This window comes from Neomonachus schauinslandi, chromosome 15 (assembly GCF_002201575.2).
Source record: "Neomonachus schauinslandi chromosome 15, ASM220157v2, whole genome shotgun sequence".
Lineage (NCBI taxonomy): Eukaryota > Metazoa > Chordata > Mammalia > Carnivora > Phocidae > Neomonachus > Neomonachus schauinslandi.
The window spans coordinates 41,749,863-41,776,606 of NC_058417.1; the positions used below are offsets into that span (position 1 = coordinate 41,749,863).

Consider the following 26,744-nt stretch of genomic DNA (forward strand, 5'->3'; position numbering starts at 1 on the left):
AAGAATCTCCACCACAGTGCATCACTCTGATAAATATAAACGTACAGGGGCAGAAAACAGGCTGAAAACTACAGAACATAAATAGGGTAGGATCATTTTTATTCATATTTGGAATGTGTGCCAAGATAATTAACAGAGTCAGAAATTCCTAGGAAGAAAATATAGGGTTTACCAGCAAACTAAGTTCCTAAAGGGTCTGTTTAGGGTTACCCCTGCCTGCTCACAAAAGCAGCTTCCCTAAACAGAAATAGAGTTTTCCAAGGTTATCTAGATTGTGATAGCTGGATGTAAGACTACTCCCAACAAAAGCAGTGGCAGTGAGTAAGATTCAACAAGTGAAAAGGGAAAAAACATGCTCAATTTTTGGAGCACTAGCCAAATGCTGTCAATTCTCTTGTATTAAGCAGAACATTTCCAAAGAAAAATAACATACACAGGTACATCTCCCTGCTACAGGTTATTGAAATAAAACTATAATATGCTCAAATTCTTAAATGCATTCCCCTTTTCACACTTCCTTTGCTTCTCTAAGCATAATCTCTTCAGAAGTGACTTATGCTATTTAAGTCAACATTTATGAAGCTTTGGGATTCATAAATACTTTATGGTTTTCCTAATCTATTTCACAACTTTACAATCAATTTATGGTTTTCTAAGGATAAACATTTCATAAACACATGAAATATAAGTATGTGTAAAATATCTTCACTGGCATCTAATTTGGTGGTTTCACTTCTTTTCTTAAATTATTATTATTTTTAAAGTAAGCTCGATGCCCAATGTGAGGCTCTAACTCACAACCCCAAGATAAAGAGTCATATGCTCCACCAACTGATCTAGCCAGGTGCCCCTGTGGTTTCACTTCTTTTTGGAAGAGTTCATTTTGTTTTTTATTTTAGCCCTAGAATTATTTCTCAATTTTATTTATTTTTTTATTGCCTTTTAAAAATTGACTCTCGTGTTTCCCTTGCACTGAATATCAAAGTAGCACCAAAAAGGGGAACTCAGTCTGAATTTCCTTAAATCTCTAATGGCTTGCCAAAGGTCCAACTGGTTTTGATGTGCTTATTGTCCTAATGCCCCATGTACCAAGCATACGGAGGATCAAATACAGTAAAAGATCTTGAGAGGCAAAAGGCAATCAGGAAACAGTGAAACTTTAATGAAGTTTCCAAACTTGAATGAAGGCCATGTGAAGTCCAAAAATGATCATCCCTTCTGTCACCAAGGAATTTCTCAGAAAATACTTCAGTTAAGAACCTATTTCATTTTTGAGTAATGAGGAAAACTCTAAAATTTCTGTTCCTTGGTAATATGTATTACCGGATATTGTAACAGTCAAAAAGCAATTGTAGCAGTTTAGACAAAGTTAACTAAATTAGTAGTAGATTCCATTCTGTAGAGCAGTCACTGATGGCTACTATAGGCTTACTCTGTTTTAGTTCAGCTATTTAAAGCTCATAAAACCACTACTTTTACAGTTGAAACAGACATGGTACTAAATGAGATTTCAGTCTTTTTCAAAAAACGTAAAATGAGTTTCATATTGAACCGATTTTATTTTTTTAAGATTTTTTATTTATTTATTTGACAGAGAGACACAGCGAGAGAGGGAACACAAGCAGGAGGAGTGAGAGGGAGAAGCAGGCTTCCCGCTGAGCAGGGAGCCTGACGCTGGGCTCGATCCCGGGACCCTGAGATCAAGACCCGAGCCAAAGGCAGAGGCTTAACAACTGAGTCACCCAGGCGCCCCAATACTGAATTGCTTTTAGCAGAAAGAAGAAGCAGGCTGAAAGTGTTCTTTCCTCTGACCAAGACACTAATTTTTTCTACAAGTAAAAAGAATTTCTCAAAGCTGCTTTACAGTACCAGATTTTGATAACTTGATCAGACTACCGCAGATAGTTCTGAAATTGCAAAGAAGTTAGACCCAACACTTAGAGAGGAATAAGGAGGCAGCTTTTCAATGTGCTACTTCCCCAGTGTCAATTAGAAGCCTGTGGGTGGAAGCCTGTGTGGAGAGAAAAAGAAGGTACAGGCCTGGGTCACAAACTGAAATGTCTAGAGGGATCTGACAGTTAATATGATGAGTCATACAAGTTGATGTAAGAGAAAAGATAAAGTGGAAACCACAGCTAATTGAGGAGTTAGCATGTGCCTTTCTGAAGAGATAGCAACTACTGAGCTTTAGCCAACTGTTACATTAAAATGTAGGCCCAATGTTCTTAGATATTTCATTTTTTCAAGATAAGTTTGAATTATATAAAATCTCATTTTTAAAAACTGGGAACCAACCAATATTAAAGGGAAAAAATCTAGTATTACGAAGGCCAGACAAAATACATCTGTGGGATAATTTGGGATCTCTGGTTTAGGTACTGGAGGCTGGTGAGGAGGACCCTTAGTGACACAAATAAAAAGAGAGTAAGACTGGGAGAATCCTGACTAGGTAACAAGGCACCAAAGGAAGCAAAACAACAATAACAACAAAAAACAGTATTAAAAATAAGGCACTATTATTGTGTTGCTACAAATGTACCTCTGAGAAAGAGAATGCTCTTTGCAATTTGAAATTTAGGTCCTATGAAAAGCTCAAGAAAATGGTTTCTATGATCATATCCACTAGTAGACATGTTTTTAGATATGCAAAATAATCAAAGAGGTGAGGAGGTAGAGATGGAAAAATGTTTAGTTTCAAAGTAACTAAGCCAAGAGGGACAGAAGATGGATACTATTATTATTAAGCACTGAGGCATATCAGGACTAAGTTATATAAAAAGGAATCACAGATTGGGCTATCTCTTGAGGAATGGAGAGGTCTTCCCTTCAAAATGTATTGAAATTATCACCTTAAAATGAGGTTTAAACTGCTAAGAGCAAAAATGTCTCATGAGCTTTTTCATCTTTGCAGATCAGACTGGGTCTTAATATTTGCGAGTTAATGACTTTTTTCACAAAAATCTTAGAAAATTTGAGAAAAACTACTGAGTAGTGAGATGCATATGATAACAAGCCCCTGCCCCCCAATCACCACAAATGAGGGTGACCATGTAGCCTTTTCTTGAAAGATTATTTGTGCTTAATAAAGATAAGGGTGTGTTCAGGATCCTGTCTATACTAATAGTTTACCACTAACATGATAGATTGTTTCTCTGCAAATTTTTAATGGTGAAAATTTGATGGAAGATACAAACTAGGGATTACTAATACAGGGTTGAATGTACTTACCTATTATCTCAGATTCATAATAATCCTGTGTGCCTTCCTGGAAGACAAGACAGGGTGTCTTTATGATTTTAGAGCATGAATTTGGAAAATGGTAGGTCCATTTGTATGGTAAGTTCATGTCCATCAAAGAGGAATGAAAAATAGGACCTACCCCCTCTTAGGGATTATTTAGCTGTGTTGTACCAAGGGCAATTAAAGGCTCCTTAGAAATTCTAAGTACAGGGAAGAGTAGAACTATAAAAAATTTAGTACTGTGCATTTTCTTGTTTATATATTTTTAGCATTGTTTCAAGATTCTACTATTTGCACTAAGAGAGCAGTATAAAGAAAGATGAAAAAGCTTACATTTCAACCGAATAAAGAACACTCCACCAAAAGCAAACAGAACAACAAACTCATACTACCACTGTTCTTTTTTTAACACCTAAGATGGGCTTTTGATCATGGTGAAGAAATAAGCTCACATACATCCATTAATCATACCAGCTAAAGATTTCTTCCTAAACCAAAGATCACAGACATATTTCTCTATTAATGGAAAGGTAGTCCATGAGTTCCCTATAAGAAATCCTTACTTTTGTATTTTCATTTTGATGATAATGGAAAAAACAAACAAAAAAACCAGAGTAATAAATGAGTATTTGCGATCAGCTAGATGAGTATTTTATAACTGTTTAGAACGTAGCTGGGGACTTAAAATGATAGTGATTTGTTTGTGCCAAGCAAAGGCCAAATGATATCACAATACCATATATATTTGAAAGTTTTTCAGTAATCCTAACAGAACAGGGTTTCTCAGCCTCAGCACTACTGATATTTTGGGCAAGGTAATTCTTTGTTGCAAGGAATTTTCCAGTGCATTGTAGGATGTTTAGACACCCCCCTGACCTCTACCCACTCTATATGCCAGTAGCACCACCCTCCTAATGGTGGTACTCAAAAATGTCTCCAGGCACCGTCAAGTGTTCCCTGGAGGACAAAATCTCCCCAGGTGGAAAATCACTGCAATAGAGAAAAGTGGAGAGAGAACAGGGTCATCTCAAAGTGCACAGGAGAATAAACATGTCACATTCAAATGAACCACAGCTGCAACAATTACTACTACTCTCAAGTTGAAAGCAACATCACTAAAACATTACCGTCCATCACACTGTCAATGTGAATGTCACTAGTTCTGTATTTCTGCTCAGATTTAACCTGTAAATCTGTTGCTCTGATAGAACTTTTTCCCTTTAAAGGGCAATATAAACATTGTTCAAGTCTGCATTTAAATTTTCCTGATTTATTTGTTCCTAATAGAAACTTTACTCAAGAGACTTCTCATTAACTAAAAATGTAACCTTTTTAAATGTCCTTCTAGTGCCTAAAGTTTCTTCTGGAGTCTTCTAATTTGTTACAATTTTTTTTTTTTTTTAAGTAAGCTCTACGCCCCATGTGGGGCTGGAACTCACGATTGTGAGATCAAGAGTCACATACTTGACCAACTGAGCCAGACAGGTGCCCCATCACAGATAATTTTTAATTGAAGAAATTCTCAAGGGCCCAAAAAGGCATTTATGTGTTTAGATGTCAAATGTCTTTCTTAATCCCATAAAAAATCACCCCCAAAATATGAATTATATATACACTGAGAAGGTTGAGAAGTTACTGGATAAGCAGTATCTGCTGTTATAACTCTTTCTCTCTTGAAACATGATTCTTTTTTTTAAAGATTTTATATATTTATTTGTCAGAGAGAGAGAGAGCATAAGCAGGAGGGGAGTGGCAGTCAGAGAGGGAGAAGCAGGCTCCTCAATGAGCAGGGAGCCCAATGTGGGACGTGATCCCAGGACCCTGGGATCATGACCTGAGCTGAAAGCAGACATTTAACCGACTGAGCCACCCAGGTGTCCCTTGACACATGATTCTTTGAAAAAGTAAGATAATTGCCAATATATCTTGGTGATATATATCTTGATTTTCTCTTCTTCAAATTAAGCACACCTGACAATATAGTATAATAATGTCCAAAGTTGTATAAAAAGTTCAAAGCTGTCTTGAATACAACTCTATCAGTGGAAGAATCTTAAATTGGTTAGGTGTGGGTAAATGTGGAAGAGACTGTTGCAAAAGGTGTAATGGCTTAGAAACTATCCTCGTACTGGGAAAACTTAATCAAAGCTTGCCCTTTACCTGTGCACTGAAATCTTATGGTTGGTTGAAAGAAGCAGCAAAGATTTAAAAAAAAAAAAATGTTGGTTCAACAGATCCACTTAAGAGAGCATTCCAGCAATGCTCATAAATTTTACAAGTTTAACAAATACAACTATTATACCTCCAAAGACTTAGCAAGTTCTGTTAAAATCACCCCAAATCAAATGGCTCAAAATTCTTTAACAAGCCAGAACTGTGCTATAAGATTTAAAGATTCATTTCTTCCAAAATCCCCCCTAGGGAATTACTGCTACCTTCTTATGCCTGTTAACTAGTTAGGTACAATTTTATTTTCTAAACCAATGAAAGCAAAAAACAAAAAGACTGCAAAGAAAGTATAAACCACTTCTTAGCAAGCTCTTCAACATGCAGCATCAGAGGTTTTTTTTGTTGAAGTTAAGACAGCATCTAATTCTGTTTTTCTTCTCAAGATTTATCTACCTTCCAAGGTATACCAACCAAATAACAAAATGACTTACTGTTAGGAAATAGTAGCCAATAAAGCATGAATTCTTATATATAAGTGACCAGAGTCTGGGATAACTGTTCCAAGTTTAACATGGTCGGAAAGAGGGAGAAAGGGAAACAAAGCTCCTAGTGATCCTCAGTTGAATTACCAAATTAAGCACAAATATAGAAACCATTCAAAGCCAAAAACTTTATGCAAGATTTATGATGCTCACAATTCTTCACTCTACATAAATTCTTGGAAGGTCAGGACTTCTGTCACTGAAAAAAAATCAAGTAAGTCAGATGGACCTCAGATAAAGACTGGCAAATATAAGAAACCATAGTCATGAAGTTTTGGGGGTACATTTATAAAATTCAATAGTTATAACAACAAATAAAGTATCTTTTTCTTTGTTAGCAAGCAATTCCTCACCTGCTTGTGTGCATGATCATAGGAGTTGATATGGTTGTCAAATTCCTGATGTTTCTGATATTGCTTATCACAGAGTTCACAGTAAAAGTTGGCTCTGAGGTCTTCCAATGCTTTGGCAATTGCCTTCTCTTTGTCAACATAATCCTATAAAAACCACAAAATACAAACAAAAAATGAACTTGGTAGACTTTAAATGAATGTTATAAAGAGGCAGTCTTATCCGAAGAGAGAAAAGGCGGCTTATTTAGTGGTACCAGTAAAAGCCAGATGGAACACAAGTGGCAATCTGGCAGGGTAATTTGTGTGTGGTTGTACTGATAGTTGTCTTCATTTGGTTTTTTTTTTGTAGCCATTGTATTTTATTCAGTAAACTTATACTATTAATTAATCCACATATTTATCATGTTTGGGATGCCATTAATGATAAAGGATTTTAGGCAACTTACTGTATTGAAATATCTAAATTAATAGTTGTCTTCAGGGGCACAGACACTTAACCAACTGAGCCACCCAGGTGCCCCCAAAAAGAGTTTAATTTTTACTTTGCCTTTTGGCATTATGGTGGCATCCCCTACTCCTACTGCTGGCTTAAAAACAAAAAACAAAAAAACCCCCCAACCAACCAGAAATAAACAACACTTTTTTTTTTTTTTTTAAAGTAGGCTCCACGCCCAGCATCAGTGACGTCCAATGTGGGGCTTGAACTCACAACCCTGAGATCAAGAACTGAGCTGAGCTCACGATTCAGACACTTAACCAACGGAGCCACCCTAAAAATCACAATTTTTATTGCATTGTAGAAACCACAGAAATAAGTATAATCCTCAAAAGAGGCAATACAAAACAAAACAAAGCAACTTATCATCTGAAACTGAAATCAGGGCTGTGATGGGCAAGGGCTCTAAGGACATGCGGGTGACACTGAAGCTTGGGGTTTGAGCAAGATGGGGGAGCTAGACCAGAGAAGTCTCAGTAATAAATGAAAGAACCTATAAGTAGGCTGGAGAGTACCCAAGGACCTCTGCATCTTGGCAGAGAGAATCAAAAATACTCTCAGAAAGCATCCTCCATTTTAGCCCTTTAACATTTTCCTAGATTAAGATCAACAAAATTGGGGTTACAATCAAAGATTACTACACACACGAAAGAAAATAAATATATCTATAGGGCACCTGGGTGGCTCAGATGATTAAGTGTCTCTGCCTTCAGCTCGGGTCATGATCCCGGGGTCCTGGGATCGAGTCTGGAATCAGGCTCCCTCCTCCTCGGGGAGCCTGCTTCTCCCTCTGCCTCTGCCCCCCTCTCTCTGTCTCTTATGAATAAATAAATAAAATCTTAAAAAAAAAGAGAGAAAGAAAAATCTTCTATAAGCGAGAGTCACAGGAAACAAGCAATAGATTTAGGCGCCGCAAATCTCAGATACTGGAATAGTTATAGAATATAAAGCAACTATAAAATGTTTAAAATATAAAATGGAATTACAACAATGAGCAAACATAAAATATATTTTAAAAACTAGGCAGACTGTAGGGGCACCTGGCTGGGTCAGTTGGTAGAGCACATGACTCTCAATCTTGGGCTTGTGAATTCAAGCCCCATGCTGGGTGTACAGATTGCTTAAAAAAATATATATATATTTTAAATAAACTCTTTAAAACAAACAAAAAACTAGGGGTGCCTGGCTGGCTGGCTCAGTTGGTAGCGCATGTGACTTGATCTCAGGGTCGTGAGTTGAAGCCCTAAGTTGGGAGTGGAGCCTACTTAAAAACAAAACAAAACAGGAAAAAAAAAAAAAAAAAACCCTAGGCAGACTGTAGAAAGACCCAATATAAGACTTTTAGAATTGAAAAACCTAACTGTAAAAAATAAACCAAAAAATTCATCAGCTACTTAGAGGATGGATTAAAAAAAGCAGACCAGATACAGCTCAAAAAAGATATGGGGGTGGGGTGGCGCCTGGGTGGCTGAGTCGGTTAAGTGTCCAATTTTTGATCTCAGCTCAGGTCTTGATCTCAGGGTTGAGAGTTCAAGCCCCGCACTGGGCTCTGTGCTGTGCTTACTTAATAAAAATAATAATAATAACAATAAATTTTTAAAAAACGTAGTAGGGAGGTGAAAATGTTCTGGAATTAAATGGTAGCAATGGTTGCACAAACTTACGGATTATACTAAAAACCACAAGGTGAATTTTGTAGTATGTAAATTATATCTCAATTTTAAAAAGATGTAGTAAACAAAAACAGGTAAAAGACTGAAATTACTTAGAATGTGGCACAGAGACAAGGAAACAGATAATATGAAAAAGAGGTTTAGGAGCCATGAAGAATATGGTAAGAATATTAACATGTGCATAACTGGAATCCCAGAAAAAGAGAATAGACAGCAGAGATGAGAAAAATATTTGAAGATGGGCGCCTGGGTGGCTCAGTTGGTTAAGCAACTGCCTTCGGCTCAGGTCATGATCCTGGAGTCCCTGGATCGAGTCCCACATCGGGCTCCCTGCTTGGCAGGGAGTCTGCTTCTCCCTCTGACCCTCCTGACCCTCCCCCCTCTCATGTGCTCTCTCTCTCAGTCTCTCTCTCTCTCAAATAAATAAATAAAATCTTTAAAATATATATATATATATTTGAAGATATAAAGGCTGAGGATTTTTCCAAACTAGTAAGACAACTCCAGAGATAGAGGAAGCACAAAGTATACCATGCAGGCTAAATAAAAATATGCACCTAGACACACTGAGTGAGACTATAAAGGGACCAAAGACCATCAAATATAAAATACCCAGGGGAAAAAAAAACCGTCACCCACAATCAGATTGACAGCAGATTAAAAGCAACAATAGAAGGTAGAAGACAGTGTGCTTCAGTGTGCTGAGAGAAAATACATTTGTATACCAACTGACCTATTTTTCAGAAATGAAGAAAAGAATTTTACCACCAACAGATTCATTAAAAAGGACCTTCCTAAAGCAGTATTTCTGAAATCATAGATTATGACTCACTAGTCATAATGTTGGGTCACAACATTAATTTAGTAGATTGTAACAGGCATGAAAAGGGGAAAAAATAGCAAAATACAGAGTGTATTTCACATAAGGGTAAATATTATCTTGTAAAACTTTTCAGTTGTAAGTGGTTGCAATATATTTTTTTTTAATTTTATTTATTTATTTGACAGAGAGAGACACAGCGAGAGAGGGAACACAAGCAGGGGGAGCAGGAGAGGGAGAAGCAGGCTTCCCGCCAAGCAGGGAGCCCGATGTGGGACTCGATCCCAGGACCCTGGGACCATGACCTGAGCCGAAGGCAAACGCTTAACGACTGAGCCACCCAGGCGCCCGTAAGTGGTTGCAATATTAAACGTATTTCTTACTGTGGGCCTGAAAGTCATGGTCTCCTTAAGCATGTGCTTTAGGGAAGAAGGAAAATGATGCCAGTAAAAAGGTCTGAAATCTGAAAGTAAATGTTAAGCAATAAAAAAAATATATATATAATAACAAAACAACACCTAGTTTGCAGGACTGAAAAAGGATAAAAGCAAAATGCTAGCTGATATGGCCAAGTATAACAGAAGATGGCATTCAAAGTTTAAGTGTTCTAGAGTCTTTCTACTAATGGAGATCAAGTTAACTTTAAACTTTGTTAAACTAAGCATAATTTACATTAAAATTCCAAGGGTAATTATTAGAAGAATAGAAATAGTAAAGGGGGAAGAAGTAAGAAAACTTCAATTTTATAAAGGTAAGACATGTCAGAAATATCAGGAAAATAGAAGGTAGAAAGACAGATTGATAAGTAATCACAAGAAACATAAATGTACTAAGAGGCAGAAAACAAAACCCAACAACGTGTTGATTACAAGGACTTAGAAAGTTGGAAGTTAAGATAGAAAAAGATATGCCAGGCAAATACTAACCAAAATAAAGCTGGAGCAACTATATTAATACTCAACTTTTTAACTTAAAAAAATTTTTTTTAAGTAATCTCTACACCCAATGTGGGGCTAAAACTCACGACCCTGAGATCAAGAATCCCATGCTCTGCTGACTGAGCCAGCCACATACCCCATCTTTTTTAGACTTTAAGGCAAAAAAACATTACTTGAGACTGCGGCCAGTTATGGAGTTAAATATTAAGAAGTTATTCTCCAGGGTGCCTGGGTGGCTCAGTTGGTTAAGCGACTGCCTTCGGCTCAGGTCATGATCCTGGAGTCCCAGGATCTAGTCCAGATTGGGCTCCCTGCTCAGCGGGGAGTCTGCTTCTCCCTTTGACCCTCCCCACTCTCACGCTCTCTCTCATTCTCTCCCTCAAATAAATAAAATCTTAAAAAAAAAAAAGAAGCTATTCTCCAAATAAGTTGCACTGCTAATCTGAAAAGCCAACATAGATATGCTGGTTATCCATTGGTCTTTACAAGGTTTTGGCTAAAAACTGTAAGACTGACCCAAAAAGGTGGTCCAATTTGCCTCACCAGTTCCACTTAAAAACTAGGTACCAGGGCGCCTGGGTGGCTCAGTTGGTTAAATGACTGCCTTCGGCTCAGGTCATGATCCTGGAGTCCCGGGATCGAGTCCCGCATCGGGCTCCCTGTTTGGCAGGGAGTCTGCTTCTCCCTCTGACCCTCCTCCCTCTCATGCTCTCTGTCTCTCATTCTCTCTCTCTCTCAAATAAATAAATAAAATCTTTAAAAAAAAAAAAACAAAACAGATACCAAATGACATCTCAAAACAAGCTGAGTACAGGTGAACTTTGAACAACATGGTTTTGAACTGCATGGGTCCTCTTATACAAGGATTTTTTCCAATACATATATGGAAAAATTTTGGAGAGTTGCAACAATTTGAAAAAACAGATAAACCACATAGTCTAAAAATATAAAAAAAAGAACAGTATGTCGTTAATGTATAAAATATATGTAGATACTAGTTTATCATTACCACAAAATAGATACAAATCTAGTATAAAAAGTTAAAATTTAGGGGTGTCTAGGTAGCTCAGTCAGTTAAGCGTCTGACTCGATCTCAGCTCAGATCTTGATCTCAGGGTCTTGAGTTGAAGCCCTGCATTGGGCTCCACACTAGGCATGGAGCTTATTGAAAAGAAAAAAAGTTATAATTTATCAAAACTTAGGTGCACACTTACAGACCTTACATGGATGGTACCATTAGCAGAGAGAAATGTAAACAAATGTAAAGATAATGTATTAAATCATAACTGCATAAAATTAAACGTAGTACATGCTGTACTATTATAATAATTTCATAGCCATCTCTTGTTGCTACTGGGAGGAGCTCAAGTGTTTCAAGTGTCCACTTACAGCTATGTGTGATGCTAATCATCTCTGCATGAGCAGTTTGGCTCTCTGGCAGGGTATTGCAATAAAAAGTGGTATCTCCCAGTTCTTGTGTATTTTTCATTATGTTTAGTGCATATTGTAAACCTCGAATAACACCACAGGACCCATACAAAGTGCCACTAGTGATGCTGGAAGTGCTCACAAGCAGAGAAAAATCATGATATTCTAAGAAAAATTTGAATTGCTTGATATAAACCATAGATTCACACCTGCAACAGTGGCTGCTTGCCATTTCAAGATAAATGAATCTTGAAATATAAGTGTAAGGACCATTGTAAAAAAAAAAAAAAAAGAAGAAAAGGAAATCCATGGAGCTGTCGCTATAGCTGATCAGCGGGTGCAAAACCTTTTTTATTTTAATTAATTAATTAATTGAGAGCGAGCAGCGGTGGGGGGAGGGAGGGGCAGAGGAGAGGGAATCTTTTTTTTTTGTTTTTTTTTGTTTAAAGATTTTATTTATTTACTTGACAGAGAGAGACACAGTGAGAGAGCGAACACAAGCAGGGGGAGAGAGAGAGGGAGAAGCAGGTTTTCCGCTGAGCGGGGAGCCCGATGCGGGACTCGATCCCGGGACTCCAGGATCATGACCTGAGCTGAAGGCAGACGCTTAACAACTGAGCCACCCAGGCGCCCCGAGAATCTTTTTTTTTTTTTTAAAGATTATTTGTCAGAGAGCGAGCGAGCGCGAGCGCACGAGAAGAGTGCATGTGCACACACAAGCAGGGGGAGTGGCAAGCAGAGGGAGAGGCAGGTTCCCCACTGAGCAAGGAATCCGACAAGGGACTTGATCCCAGAACCCTGAAATCATGACCTGAGCCTAAGGCAGATGCTTAACTGGCTGAGCCACACAGGAGTACCGCAGAGAGATAATCTTAAACAGGCTCCATGCCCAGCGCAGAGACCAATGAGGGGCTCGATCTCTCAACCCTGAGATCATAACCCGAGCCAAAATCAAGAGCTGGACGCTTAACCATCTGAGACACCCAGGTGCCCCATGTTTTGCAAAACCTTTTAATCTCATATTGAAAATGCAGTTTTTGTGTGGGTTTAGGATTGCTATAAGAAAGGAATATGTTTAGACTCTGATAAGGTTTAAAAAAAAGCCAAAGGGATTATATGTCAACTTAAAGCAAAAGGTGAAGGATCTAAAGCTGGTGAATTAAATGCCAGCAAAAGATGGTTTGGTAATTTTACAAAGAGGTTTGGCTAAAAAATGTCAAGATAACAGGAAAGGTGGCTTCTGCCAACCAAGAGGAGCAGACAGTTCCCAGACACTATTAAGAAAATCACTGAGGAGAAAGGTTATCTGCCTGAACAAGTTTTGTTTTGTTTTTTAAGATTTTATTTGACAGAGAGAGACTTGGTAAGAGAAGGAAACACAAGCAGGGGGAGTGGGAGAGGGAGAAGCAGGCCCCCCTGAGCAGGGAGTCCGATGCGGGGCTCGATCCCAGGACCCTGGGATCATGACCTGAGCCGAAGGCAAACGCTTAACGACTGAGCCACCCAGGAGCCCCTGAACAAGTTTTTAATGCAGACAAAAGTACTCTATTCTGGGGGGGAAATGCCAAAAGGATATTTATTAGAAAGGAAGAGAAGCAAGCACCAGAATTTAAGGCAGGAAGGAATAAGCTAACACTACTGTTTTACGCAAATGCAGTTGGGTTTATGATCAGGATTGCCGTTATCTATAAAACTAACCCTCGGGGCGCCTGGGTGGCTCAGTCCTTAAGCGCTGTCTTCAGCTTGGGTCATGATCCCAGGGTCCTGGGACCGAGCCCCCCATCGGGCTCCCTGCTCAGTGGGAAGCCTGTTTCTCCCTCTCCCACTCCCTCTGCTTATGTTCCCTTTCTCGGTGTGGCTCTGTCAAATAAATAAAATCTTAAAAATAAATAAATTAAAATAAATTAAAAAAATAAAAATAAATAAAAATAAAACTAACCCCCAAGCCTTGAAGGGAAAAGATAAACACTAGCTGCTAGTCTTTTGGTTGTACAACAAAAAGGCCTGGACAAAAAGAATGCTTCTTGAGGGGCGCCTGGGTGGCTCAGTCGTTAAGCAACTGCCTTCAGCTCAGGTCATGATCCCAGAGTCCTGGGATCGAGCCCCGCATCGGACTTCCTGCTTAGCGGGAAGCCTGCTTCTCCCCCTCCCACTCCCCCTGCTTGTGTTCCCTCTCTCGCTGTGTCTCTCTCTGTCAAATAAATAAAATCTTAAAAAAAAAAAAGAATGCTTCTTGATTGTTACCATTGATGCTTTGTCCCTGAAGTCAGGAAGTACCTTCCAAGTAATGGATTGCCTTTTAAAGTCCTTTTGATATTTGACAATGTCCTTGGCCACCTAGAACCTGATGAGTTCAACAGCAAAGGCATTGAAACAGTCTATTTGCCCCCAAACACAATGTCTCTAATTCAGCCTCTGGACCAGGGGGTCATTATACACAGTATACTATAGAAAGGACTGTCCAACACTATGGAAGAAAGAACCTCAAAAAGGAGAACATCATGAAAGTCTAGGAGGATTATACCACTGAAGATGCCACTGTTGTTACAGAAAAAGCCATAGAGCCATAAAAAGCCCCAAACAATAAATTCCTGCTGGAGAAAACTGTCCAGAAGTTGTGCATGACTTCACAGGATTTACAATACAGCTAATCAAGGAAATCACGAGAGAGATTATAGATACGGGGGGGGAAAAAAGGTAGTGGTGAGGAAGGGTTTCAAGATATGGATTTTGAAGAAATTCAAGAGCTAAAAGACACCACACCACAGGAATTAAGAGGAGATAAGTGCTTCCAAACTAGTGCAATAAGGAAGGAAACGTAGAAGAAACAGTACCAGAAAACAAAGTGATAGTACACTATCTGGAAGAAGGGTTCTGATTATTCAAGACTGCTTTTGACTTCTTTTACCACATGGACACATCTATGATATGGGCATTGAAACTAAAGCAAAGGGTAAAAGACGATGTACAGAAACTTTTTTTTTTTTTTTTTAAAGATTTTTATTTGAGAGAGACAGAAAGAGAGCATTGGCAGAGAAAGGGAGAAGCAGACTCCCTGCCGAGCAGGGAGCTCGACGCAGGGCCCGACCCCAGGACCCCGAGACCGTGACCCAAGCCAAAGGCAAAGGCCCAACTGACTGAGCCACCCAGGTACCCTAGAAACATTTTTTTAAAAATGAAAAAGCAAAAAAAGTCAGACAGAAATAATGACTTATTTCTATAAAGTTACACCAAGTGTGTCAGCCTCTTCCATTTCCCCTTCTACATCTTCCACCCCTGATAGCAAAACCAAGCCCTCCTCTTCCTCCTCAATGTGAAGACAATGAGGATGAAGACCTTTATGATAATCCACTTCCACTTAATGAACAGTATATAATCTTTATGCCGTACAGTTAATAAACTTACCTCTTGTGTATGTGTGTGTCTTTATGTGAAAATGGAGTAACTATATGGCAAGAATTATGTGAGATGTTTTCATGTCACCATCATCGCCTAAGTATTCATTATGAAGGACATAATGTACAAGATTAGTATGGAAGTGGGCAGACTATCCTTACACAGGAGTAAGGTAAGTGACATTTGATAGGAAATTAATAATGTATTGGCTTTCTTACTTTTTATAACTTTGCTTTCGAAGAATTATATTATGTACAGTATGGCTCTCTCCCTTGTAACTGGAGAAGCTGAGTATCACCTCAGATAAAAATATATATTTTAAATGTAACAATGTTTCTACTACATTATTATGAATATGACTGCTGTATGCCATAAAAATTTTATAACCATTCATTAGTGTATAGGCTAGACTACTGTGAAGCAATCGTATTGATTACACTAGGCTAAAATGAAGCAATCATACTCCTGCTTCTTTGTTATCAATTCATGAAGTGTTATACCTGTAAATTAATTTCTTTTTCCACATTATCTTTTCAGTTTTGATGTCTAATATTAGTAATAAGTATAACATCTACAGTTTTATATCATATAATATTGATGTAGGTACTGACAGATGGTTCATCTTATGAACAGAGGACATGGGATGCCTGGGTGGCTCAGTCAGTTAAGCATCTGCCTTTGGCTCAGGTCATGATCCCAGGGTCCTGGGATTGAGTCCCGCATCAGGGTCCTTGCTCAGCGGGGAGCCTGCTTCTCTCTCTGCCTGACGCTCCCCTGCTTGTGCTCTCTCTGTCTCTGTCAAATAAATAAATAAAATCTTAAAAAAAAAAAAAAACAGAGGACATAAACTTACAGTATCAATAAATACAATACGGTACTATAAATGTATCTTCTCTTATTTTAATATTTGCTTTTCTCTAGTGTATTTTATTATATGAAACAGTATATAATACATATAACATACAAAATATGTGTTAACCGATTGTTTCTGTTCTTGGTAAGGCTTTTGGTCAACAGTAGGCTCTTACTAAGTAAGTTATCACACATTTTTGACTGCAGGGAGGATCACACTCCTAACCCCTTTGTTGTTCAAGGGTCAACTGTGTATTCATTTGCTATAAGGTAGTACAGAGGAATGAGAAGAGGAAAGGAATGATAAATGATGACTTGTTAGCCTTTTACAGCAGGGGTAGATAAATTAGTCTCACAATTAGTAGATCCTTCTAGTTAACAGATCTAAAGATAAGTCTCATTTCAAAGGCTTCTAAAATTGGCCTTTCTTCTATTCAGTTTTGTATCTTCCGGATACACTTTGAGGGCAGTTCCATCATCTACCATTTCTCACATGAGCTACTTAATCAGCCAGGATGAACCAGTTTGGATAAATTTATTAAAACTAAAAAGTGAATATACAGCATATAATTTTTGCCATATTCAATCATTCACCATAATTTTTAAAAAGATTTTATTTATTTTTTATCTATTTATTTTAGAGATGGAGCGAGCGCAAGCAGGAGGATGATCAGAGGGAGAGGGACAAGCAGACTCTGCTCTGAGTGCAGAATCCGACATAGGGTTGGATCCCACAGCCCTGTGATCATGACCTGAGACAAAATCAAGAGTCAGACGCTTAGGAGCTACTCAGGCGCCCTTCATTCACCCTAATTTTTGCTAGGCACTCTGGGCAGTTCAGTTTCATTTTGTCTGGCTTTATTAAGCAACTTGTGGATATTCTCCCTTAGCAGTGGTTTTCTTAGAAAACTCACTTTCTCAACTTGCCTTAAAACCAGGGTTCAGACATGTGATCTTCCCATCAGATGTATCTGCATAAGACTGATTTAAAAGTGAGCAGTACAAAGAAGCAGGTGCCAAGCAGAACCCATCCTTCTAGTTAATGGTGGTTACATAAGCATATTTTAATTCAATGTTGGTTTTTATTTAATTCTATAAGATTACTGTATAAAAAATAGTGTTTAAATAGATTTGGAACGGGCGCCTGGGTGGCTCAGATGGTTAAGCGTCTGCCTTCGGCTCAGGTCATGATCCCAGGGTCCTGGGATCGAGTCCCGCATTGGGCTCCCTGCTCCGCGGGAGGCCTGCTTCTCCCTCTGCCTCTCTCTCTCTCTGTCTGTCTCTCATGAATAAATAAATAAATAAAATCTTTTAAAAAATAAATAAATAAATAAATAAATAGATTTGGAAGATTTCCAAAAAAGAGATCAGAAGACTGGATTAAATAAAACACACACCCCCACATTTAAATACTGATTTAAAAGAGATTCTTCATTGTATCTCAAGCCTCAAAATAGGAATCACATTCCTCCTTCCTGAAGTATGGTCTTTAAAATCTCTTTTACGAGGGGCGCCTGGGTGGCTCAGTTGTTAACAGTCTGTCTTCGGCTCAGGTCACAAACCCAGGGTCCTGGGATCGAGCCCAACAACTCCCTCCCTGCTCAGCGGGAAGCCTGCTTCTCCCTCTCCCACTCCCCCTGCTTGTGTTCCCTCCCTCGCTGAGTCTCTCTCTGTCAAATAAATAAAATCTTGATGATGACAGCTTTGTAACAGAGCTTGAAGTCCGGAATTGTGATGCTGCCAGCTTTGCTTTTCCAACATTCCTCTGGCTATTCGAGGTCTTTTCTGGTTCCATACAAATTTTAGGATTATTTGTTCCATTTCTTTGAAAAAAGTGGATGGTATTTTGATGGGGATGGCATTGAATGTGTAGATTGCTCTAGGTAGCACTGACATCTTCACAATATTTGTTCTTCCAATCCATCAGCATGGAACATTTTTCCATTTCTTTGTGTCTTCCTCAATTTCTTTCATGAGTATTTTATAGTTTTCTGAGTACAGATTCTTTGCCTCTTTGGTTAGATTTATTCCTAGGTATCTTATGGTTTTGGGTGCAATTGTAAATGGGATCGACTCCTTAATTTCTCTTTCTTCTGTCTTGTTGTTGGTGTATAGGAATGCCACTGATTTCTGTGCATTGATTTTATATCCTGCCACTTTACTGAATTCCTGTATGAGTCTTAGCAGTTTTGGGGTGGAGTCTTTTGGGTTTTCCACATAAAGTATCATATCATCTGCATCATCATCAAGACAGTATGGTACTGGCACAAAAACAGACACAGAGATCAATGGAACAGAACAGAGAGCCCAGAAATGGAACCTCAACTCTATGGTCAACTAATCTTCGACAAAGCAGGAAAGAATGTCCAGTGGAAAAAAGACAGTCTCTTCAACAAATGGTGTTGGGAAAATTAGACAGCCACATGCAGAAGAGTGAGACTGGACCATTTCCTTACACCACACACAAAAATAGACTCAAAATGGTTGAAAGACCTAAATGTGAGACAGGAGTCCGTCAACATCCTAAAGGAGAACACAGGCAGCAACCTCTTCGACCTCAGCCACAGCAACTTCTTCCTAGAAACATCGCCAAAGGCAAGGGAAGCAAGGGCAAAAATGAACTATTGGGACTTCATCAAGATAAAAAGCTTTTGCACAGCAAAAGAAACAGTCAGCAAAACCAAAAGACAACTGACAGAATGGGAGAAGATATTTGCAAATGACATATCAGATAAAGGGCTAGTATCCAAAATCTATAAAGAACTTCTCAAACTCAACACCCAAAGAACAAATGATCCAATCAAGAAATGGGCAGAAGACATGAACAGACATTTTTCCAAAGACGACATCCAAACGGCCAACAGACACATGAAAAAGTGCTCAACATCTCTCGGCATCAGGGAAATCCAAATCAAAACCTCAATGAGATATCACCTCACACCAGTCAGAATGGCTAAAATTAACAAGTCAGGAAATGACAGATGTTGGCGGGGATGCGGAGAAAGGGGAACCCTCCTACACTGTTGGTGGGAATGCAAGCTGGTGCAGCCACTCTGGAAAACAGTATGGAGGTTCTTCAAAAAGTTGAAAATAGAGCTACCATATGATCCAGCAATTGCACTACTGGGTATTTACCCCAAAGATACAAATGGAGGGATCTGAAGGGGCATGTGCACCCCAATGTTTATAGCAGCAATGTCCACAATAGCCAAACTGTGGAAAGCGTCAAGATGTCCATCGACAGATGAATGGATAAAGAAGATATGGTATATATACACAATGGAATATGCAGCCATCAAAAAGAATGAAATCTTGCCATTTGCAATGACGTGGATGGAACTGGAGGGTATTATGTGGAGCAAAATAAGTCAATCAGAGAAAGACATGTATCGTATGACCTCACTGATACGAGGAATTCTTAATCTCAGGAAACAAATTGAGGGTTGATGGAGTGGTGGGGGGTGGGACGGATGGGGTGGCTGGGTGATAGACATTGGGGAGGGTATGTGCTATGGTGAGCGCTGTGAAGTGTGCAAGACTGTTGAATCACAGATCTGTACCTGTGAAGCAAATAATACATTATATGATAAAAAAAAAAAAAAAAAAAAAAGAAGGTAGGCTGACTTAAGAATGAAGGAGGGGAAATCAGAGGGGGAGACGAACCATGAGAGACTATGGACTCTGAAGAACAAACTGAGGGTTCTAGAGGGGAGAGGGGTGGGAGGATGGGTTAGCCTGGTGATGGGTATTAAAGAGGGCACGTTCTGCATGGAGCACTGGGTATTATATGCAAACAATGAATCATGGAACACTACATCAAAAACTAATGATGTAATGTATGGGGATTAACATAACATAATAAAAAAATAAAATCTTGAAATAAATAAATAAAATAAAATTTCTTTTACGAGAGTCTTTTGGTAGCAAACTAATTTTCTATCTGAAAACTGATATCTATTTTTATCTCTAATTTGAAAGACATTTTTTCTGTGTGTACAATTCTATGATGATGACTGTCTGCTCTGAGCACATTTAAGATTCATTAGACTCTTTTTTTTTTTTAAAGATTTTATTTATTTATTTGAAACAGAGAGAATGAGAGAGACAGAGAGCACATGAGGGGGGGAGGGTCAGAGGGAGAAGCAGGCTCCCTGCCGAGCAGGGAGCCCGATGCGGGACTCGATCCCGGGACTCCAGGATCATGACCTGAACCGAAGGCAGTCGCTTAACCAACTGAGCCACCCAGGCGCCCAGATTCATTAGATTCTAAAAGAATCAACTTTGGGGACACCTGGGTGGCTCAATCGTTAAGTGTCTGCCTTCGGCTCAGGGTCCTGGGATCAAGCCCCGTGTCGGGCTCCCTGCTTAGTGGGAAGCCTGCTTCTCCCTCTCCCACTCCCCCTGCTTGTGTTCCCTCTCTCGCTGTGTCTCTCTGTCAAATAAATAAAATCTTAAAAAAAAAAAAGAACCTTTAATAAAAGAATCGACTTTGTATTCTGACTTCTCTTTGTTACTGCAACAGTTCTTTGAAGATTATGTCTCTTTTTGTTGTTACTGTACAGTTTTGCTGTGCCTATGTATAAACTTTTTTTTTCCTTGCTTGAGATTCATTAGGCTTGCTGAATCTGTGAATTGTGTTTTTCATCAATTCTGGAATCTTTTCTCTGAGCCTCTGCCCTACTTTTTCTTTCTTTCTAAAATTCTGTCTAGGTACGTATTAAGAGCTTCTCATTTTTTATCATCTAACTCAACCTCTTTCACATATTTTCCACTTCTCTTTCTTGCCCTCCCTCTCTACACTTTGCTACATTCTGGATATTTCTTCACATGTATTATAGTTAGTATTTACATTTGTATAATCTCCTATTCAATACTCTCACTGAGGTTTTATATGGTCTCTTGCCCTTTACTCATAATCTCAATCCTTTTTATTTCTTTAAACAAATCAAATATGCTTCTTTTATATGCTGTATCCAAGCTGACAACTCCAGTATCTTCAGACTTAAGGGGTCTGATTCTGCTCTTTTTTCCCCCCTCCCCTGCTAACTCTAGCCCAGAACATCTAGTTTTTTAGTTGGGTCTATAGTAGGACTATGATCTCCTAAAATTTTGGGGGGCTTTATCTAGAAGTTCTTTGACGCTGAAAATTGCTCGAGAAGTCTGAATTTTGCTTCTTCCCAAGGGCAATATCTGCCTGAGACCACATTAAACCATGTATTTAATTTATTGTTAAAATGTCATTGATTATTTCATAAATATTTTTTCATCCTACAAAAATAATTGAGGAAATATTGTTTGCACAATCCTTTTTAAAGAAGTTACTGGGATATAAACTGCAGAAATGATGAGGAAAAACTCAGCAAAAGGACCGGCAGGCTTTTTTTTTTTTTTTTTTTTAAGATTTTATTTATTCACTTGAGACACAGAGATACAGAGAGGGAGAGAGAAAAGGCATGAGCAGGGACAGAGGCAGAGGGAGGCTCCTTGCTGAGCCAGGAGCCCGATGTGGGGCTCGATCCCAGGACTCCGGGATCATGACCTGAGCCGAAGGCAGACGCTTAACCATCTGAGCCACCCAGGCGCCCCTGACCGGCAGGTTTTGACCTGTATGTATTTACACACAGAATTGAGATTCAAAGAAGCGGGGCTACTAGCATGTCAGATCACAAGGTACATGCTATATATCCCCTCACAAAATAGAAATGATATTAACTACTATAAAACCCGGTAGGTAGAGACAGCAAATGGGAATTAGACGTTTGCCTATTACTGCATCTATAATAAAAGTAACAAGAATTTTATTCAAAAGTGAAAATCAAGTAACGTAAGTATTATACAACCATATTTAACTGTATGCTATATACTAAGTGTATTAATATTAGGTGGTAGATGAAATGAAAGGGAATAAGACGACAAAAGTTAACTTGCCACTTCTAAAGTACAAAAATAATGGACACTAAAAGAAATAGAGAACAAAGGGTAATTTTATTAAGTTAAAGGGAACTACAAGAAAAATACAATCCATCTATCTCTATCCCACAGTCAGTGACTTAAAAAAAAAAAATCTAATATAAACTAAACCAGACCTATCTGTCACATAAAATATTAAAAAATTGGGGCACTGTCTGGTTCAGTCAGTTGAGGCTGTGATTCTTGATCTTGGGGTTGTTTGAGGAATTACTTAAAAAAACATATATAGTTAAGTCATTAAAAATTTTTTTCATATTGTAAAGCAAAGCAAAACCTCACTCCATGATGATTATAAGATGCACATCCAAAACAAAGCGATTCAGAAATACTGAACATAAAAAAAAACAAAGGGGCACCTGAGTGGCTCAGTTGGATGCTCAACTGACTCTTAATTTCGGCTGAGATGATCTCAGCATCACTGGATGAAGCCCCATCACTGGATGAAGCCCTGTGTTGTGTCCAGCTTCTCACTTAGCAGGGAGTCTGCTGGAGATTCTTTCCCTCTCCCTCTCTCTCAAATAAATAAATCTTAAAAAACAAAAACAAAAAACAAGAAAAACAAAAAAACACAGGGGCACATGGGTCACTCAGTTGGTCAGCGTCTGCCTTCGGCTCAGGTCATGATCCCAGGGTCCTGGGATCGAGTCCTGGGTCCAACTCCCTGCATAGCAGGGAGTCTGCTTCTCCCTCTGCCCCCACCCCTGCTCATGCTTGCTCTCTCTGTCTCTTTCTCACACAAAAATAAATAAATAAAAACTTTAAAAAGAAAGAAAATTAAAAAAAAAAAAAAAACAACACTCAAAACCCCAAAGATATACAAGGCAATATACACAAAATGAAAGCAGGAATCAAGGTCTTACTTTCAACTGAGGTACAGATTACACTATAAAGCTTTAAACAAGATAAAGGCACTATATAATGTCAATGAAGGCAACTCATGGTATCTAAAAACTTTAATATCTATCATAATCTAGCAGCAACATCCATGATGCAGAAATTAGAGATTTATTTTTTTTAAAAGATTTTATTTATTTCTTTGAGAGAGAGAGCACATGAGGGGGGAGGGTCAGAGGGAGAAGCAGACTTCCTGCTGAACAAGGAGCCCGATGTGGGACTCGATCCTGGGACTCCAGGATCATGACCTGAGCTGAAGGCAGTTGCTTAACCAACTGAGCCAACCAGGTGCCCGAAATTAGAGATTTATTAAAGGAGACTCAAATCATCTCTCATTTAATGACAGATCGAAAAGATAAAAATAAACAAAGACACTGAACACCTTAATGATATAATAAGGTGTGTGGCCTGAAAATAGGAGACACACCTTTTTTTTTTTTAAGATTTTATTTATTTAAGAGAGAGAGAGCATGAGAAGGGGGAGGGTCAGAGGGAGAAGCAGACTCCCTGCTGAGCAGGGAGCCTGATGCGGGACTCGATCCCGGGTCTCCAGGATCATGACCTGAGCCGAAGGCAGTCGCTTAACCAACTGAGCCACCCAGGCGCCCAGGAGACACACCTTTTAAAGTACTCATAGAATGTTCACCAAAAAAGACCATTTAGGCTATAGAGGAAACCATAATAAATTGCAAAAAGAGATAATATAAGCAACATATATGAACACAGTAAAATAAAACTAGGAATTAACATTTTTAAAGGCTTTTCTATAAATCTGAAACCACAGAATTTCTAGGGGAAAAAATGATAATGACAACATTATTTATCAATATATACAGGTGTCAGGCAGAGCAGTGGTCAGGAAAAATACATAGGTACAATTACTTAAAGTAACAGAATAATAAAAACAAAAGCCAAACTCTGGATAAACTCTCATACATGTATACCAGGAAATATGTTTCCATTTACATAAAGTTCAAAATCATGTAAAATTGGGGTGCCTGGGTGGCTCAGTCGGTTAAGCATCTGCCTTCGGCTCAGGTCATGATCCCAGAGTCCACATTGGGTTCCCTGCTTGGCGGAGAGTCTGCTTCTCCCTCTGCCCCTCACCCTGCTCATGCTTTCTCTCGAGCACACTCTCTAATAAACAAATAAAATCTTAACAAAAAATTAAAAAAAAATATTCAAAACCATGTAAAATTAAACAATACATGTTTAGGGATACAAAACACATTGTAAAACCATTTTATTTATTTATTTATTTTTAAGATTTTATTTATTCATTTGACAGAGAGACACAGCGAGAGAGGGAACACAAGCAGGGGGAGTGAGGGAGGGAGAAGCAGGCTTCCCGCAGAGCAGGGAGCCCGATGCAGGGCTTGATCCCAGGACCCTGCGATTATGACCTGAGCCAAAGGCAGACGCTTAATGACTGAGCCACCCAGGCGCCCCTCAACATAATTCTTATCAGAATCACAGCTGACTTCTTTGTAGAAATTGACAAACTGATTCTAAGATTCATACAGAATTGGGAGGGATCAAGACTACCCAAAACGATCCTAAAAAGGAATAAAGTAGGAAGGCTTCCCAAAAGCAAACCTTACTACAAAGCAACAATAAGCAAGACTGTGATTTTCTTTTCTTTTCTTTCTCTCTTTCCCTTTCTTTTTTAGATTTATTTATGAGAGAGAGAGAGAGAGAGAGAACAAGCGGGGCGGGTAGAAAGGGAGAAAGAGAGAGAGAATCCAAAGCAGACTCCCTGCCAAGAGGGCAGCCAGACAAAGGGCTCAATCTCAGGACCCTGAAATCATGACCTGAGCTGAAACCAAGAGTTGGGAAACTTAACCAACTGCGCCACCCAGGTGCCCTAAGACCACGGTTTTCAACAAGGTTCTAAGACCATGCAGTGAAGAACAATCTTTTCAACAAATGGCACTGGGACAACTGGGTAGCCACACGAAGAAGGAGTTGGAACACCTACCCAACATGACATACAAAAATTAATTTAAAAAACTTACTTCAAAACAGATCAAAGACCTAAATAGAAGAGCTAAAACTACAACTTCTTAGCAGGAAACATAGGTATAAATTTTCATGGCCTTGGATTAGACAATGGGTTCTTAAATATGACACCAAAAATACAAGCAACAAAAGAAAAAGATAATGGACTTCATCAAATTTTTAAAATCTGTGCATCAAAGAACATTTTCAAATGAAAAGACAATCACAAAATGGGAGAAAATATTTGGAAATCTGACAAGGGTCTCATTTCCAGAATTCATACAGAGTTCTTATAACAATAAAAGGACAGCCCAATTTAAAAATGGGCAAAAGATTTGAATAGACATTTCTCCAAAGGAATAATAAATGGACAATAAGTACATGAAAAGATACTCAACATCATTAGTCAAGAAAATGCAAATCAAAACCATGATTAAATACCATTTCATACCCACTAGGATGGCTATAATAAAAAAGACAAACAACAAATGTAAGTGAGGAAGTAGAGAAACAAACTCTCATACACTGCTGGTGGGAATGTAAAATGGTACAAACGCTTTGGAATAGACTGGCACTTCCTCAAAGAGTTAAACAGAGAGTTAGCATATGACCAGCAATTCCATTCCTATGTAGATACCCAAGAGAACCAGAAAATATATTTACACGGAAACTTGTACAAGATGGTCAGAGCAGCATTATTTATAATAGCCAAAAAGCAGAAACAACCCAAATGTCCATTAATTGATGAATGATTAAACAGACTGCAGTATATTCATTCAATGTAATACTCAGCCATAAGAAGGAAATGAAGTACTTACACGTGCTATTAACATGACTGAACCTTGAACACATGCTTAGTAAAAGAAGTCAGATATGAAAAGCCACATATCGAATGATTCAACTTATATGAAATGTCCAGAACAGGCAAACCTAGAGACAGAAAGTGGTTATGAGGGGAAGAAGGTAGGGTGAGGAATGACTGCTAAAGAGTATTGAGGTTTCTTTTTGAGTGATGTAAATGCTAGAATTAGTAGTGATGACTGCATACCATTGTGAATATGTTACGTCTTTAAGTTGTATACTATAAAATGGTAAAATGGTAAATTTTATCTCAACAACAAAAATCTATCTGAAAAAATGGAAGGGAATGGTAAACACAAAAGATAGTGCCTACCTCTGGAGGAGGAAGAAATGGAATGCAATCATAAAGTTACTGAGAATGTTCTTTTTCTTAAACAGAGCAGAAGACACACAAGTGTCTGTAGTTATTCTTTATATCTTACACAGTTTTTAAAAAGATTTTATTTATTTGAGAGAGAGAGAGATAGCATGTGCAAGCAGGGGGCGGGAGGAGGGAGGAACAGAAGGAGAGGGACAAACAGACTCTGCTGAGTGTGGAGCCCAGCTTGAGGCTTGATCTCAGGACCCTAAGATCACGACCTGAGCCAAAATCAAGATTTGGATGCTTAACAGACTGAGCCACCCAGGAGCCCCTTATTTTACACATATTTTAAAAATATCTTATCAGTATTTAATAAAATACTCAGGGTGTCAAAATGGGACTGCATTTCTTTCCTGTTAAAATTTAAACCTATTTTAATTTAGAGCCAAATAGCTCTACAACCATGTGCAAATATAATTTTCATAAAAACGAAATTTAAAAAATAAAAGAATGGAAGGTGACATAAAGGAGGCAGTGAATGCAGAGACTACTCTTTAAGAAGTTTAGTTCTAAAGACATATAAAAAGAGAAGATGGTAGCTACAGAGAGTGGAAGTCAACAGAGTTGTTTTTTTTAGTTAGTGGTTCTCTTCCCCCACAAATGTGTGAGCATGTTTACTGGTGAAAGGAAAAGAATGAATAATGAGAGAGGCTGCCAAGGTTATACCTTTATTTTTTAAAGATTTTATTTATTTATTTGACAGAGAGAGAGAGCACAAGCAGTGGGAGTGGGAGAGGGAGAAGTAGGGCTCCC

General features: G+C 38.6%; 1 protein-coding gene across 2 annotated transcripts in view; it reads right to left on the reverse strand.

Annotated features, from left to right (window-relative positions):
• Window positions 1-26,744, reverse strand: part of GPATCH8 (G-patch domain containing 8) — a 117,898-nt gene that overhangs the window by 17,934 nt on the left and 73,220 nt on the right. For both annotated transcript variants that reach the window (XM_021681759.2, XM_021681760.2), the window contains one exon: window positions 6,305-6,448. In XM_021681759.2, coding sequence (XP_021537434.1) covers window positions 6,305-6,448 — 144 coding nt within the window. The remainder of the gene's footprint in view (window positions 1-6,304; window positions 6,449-26,744) is intronic.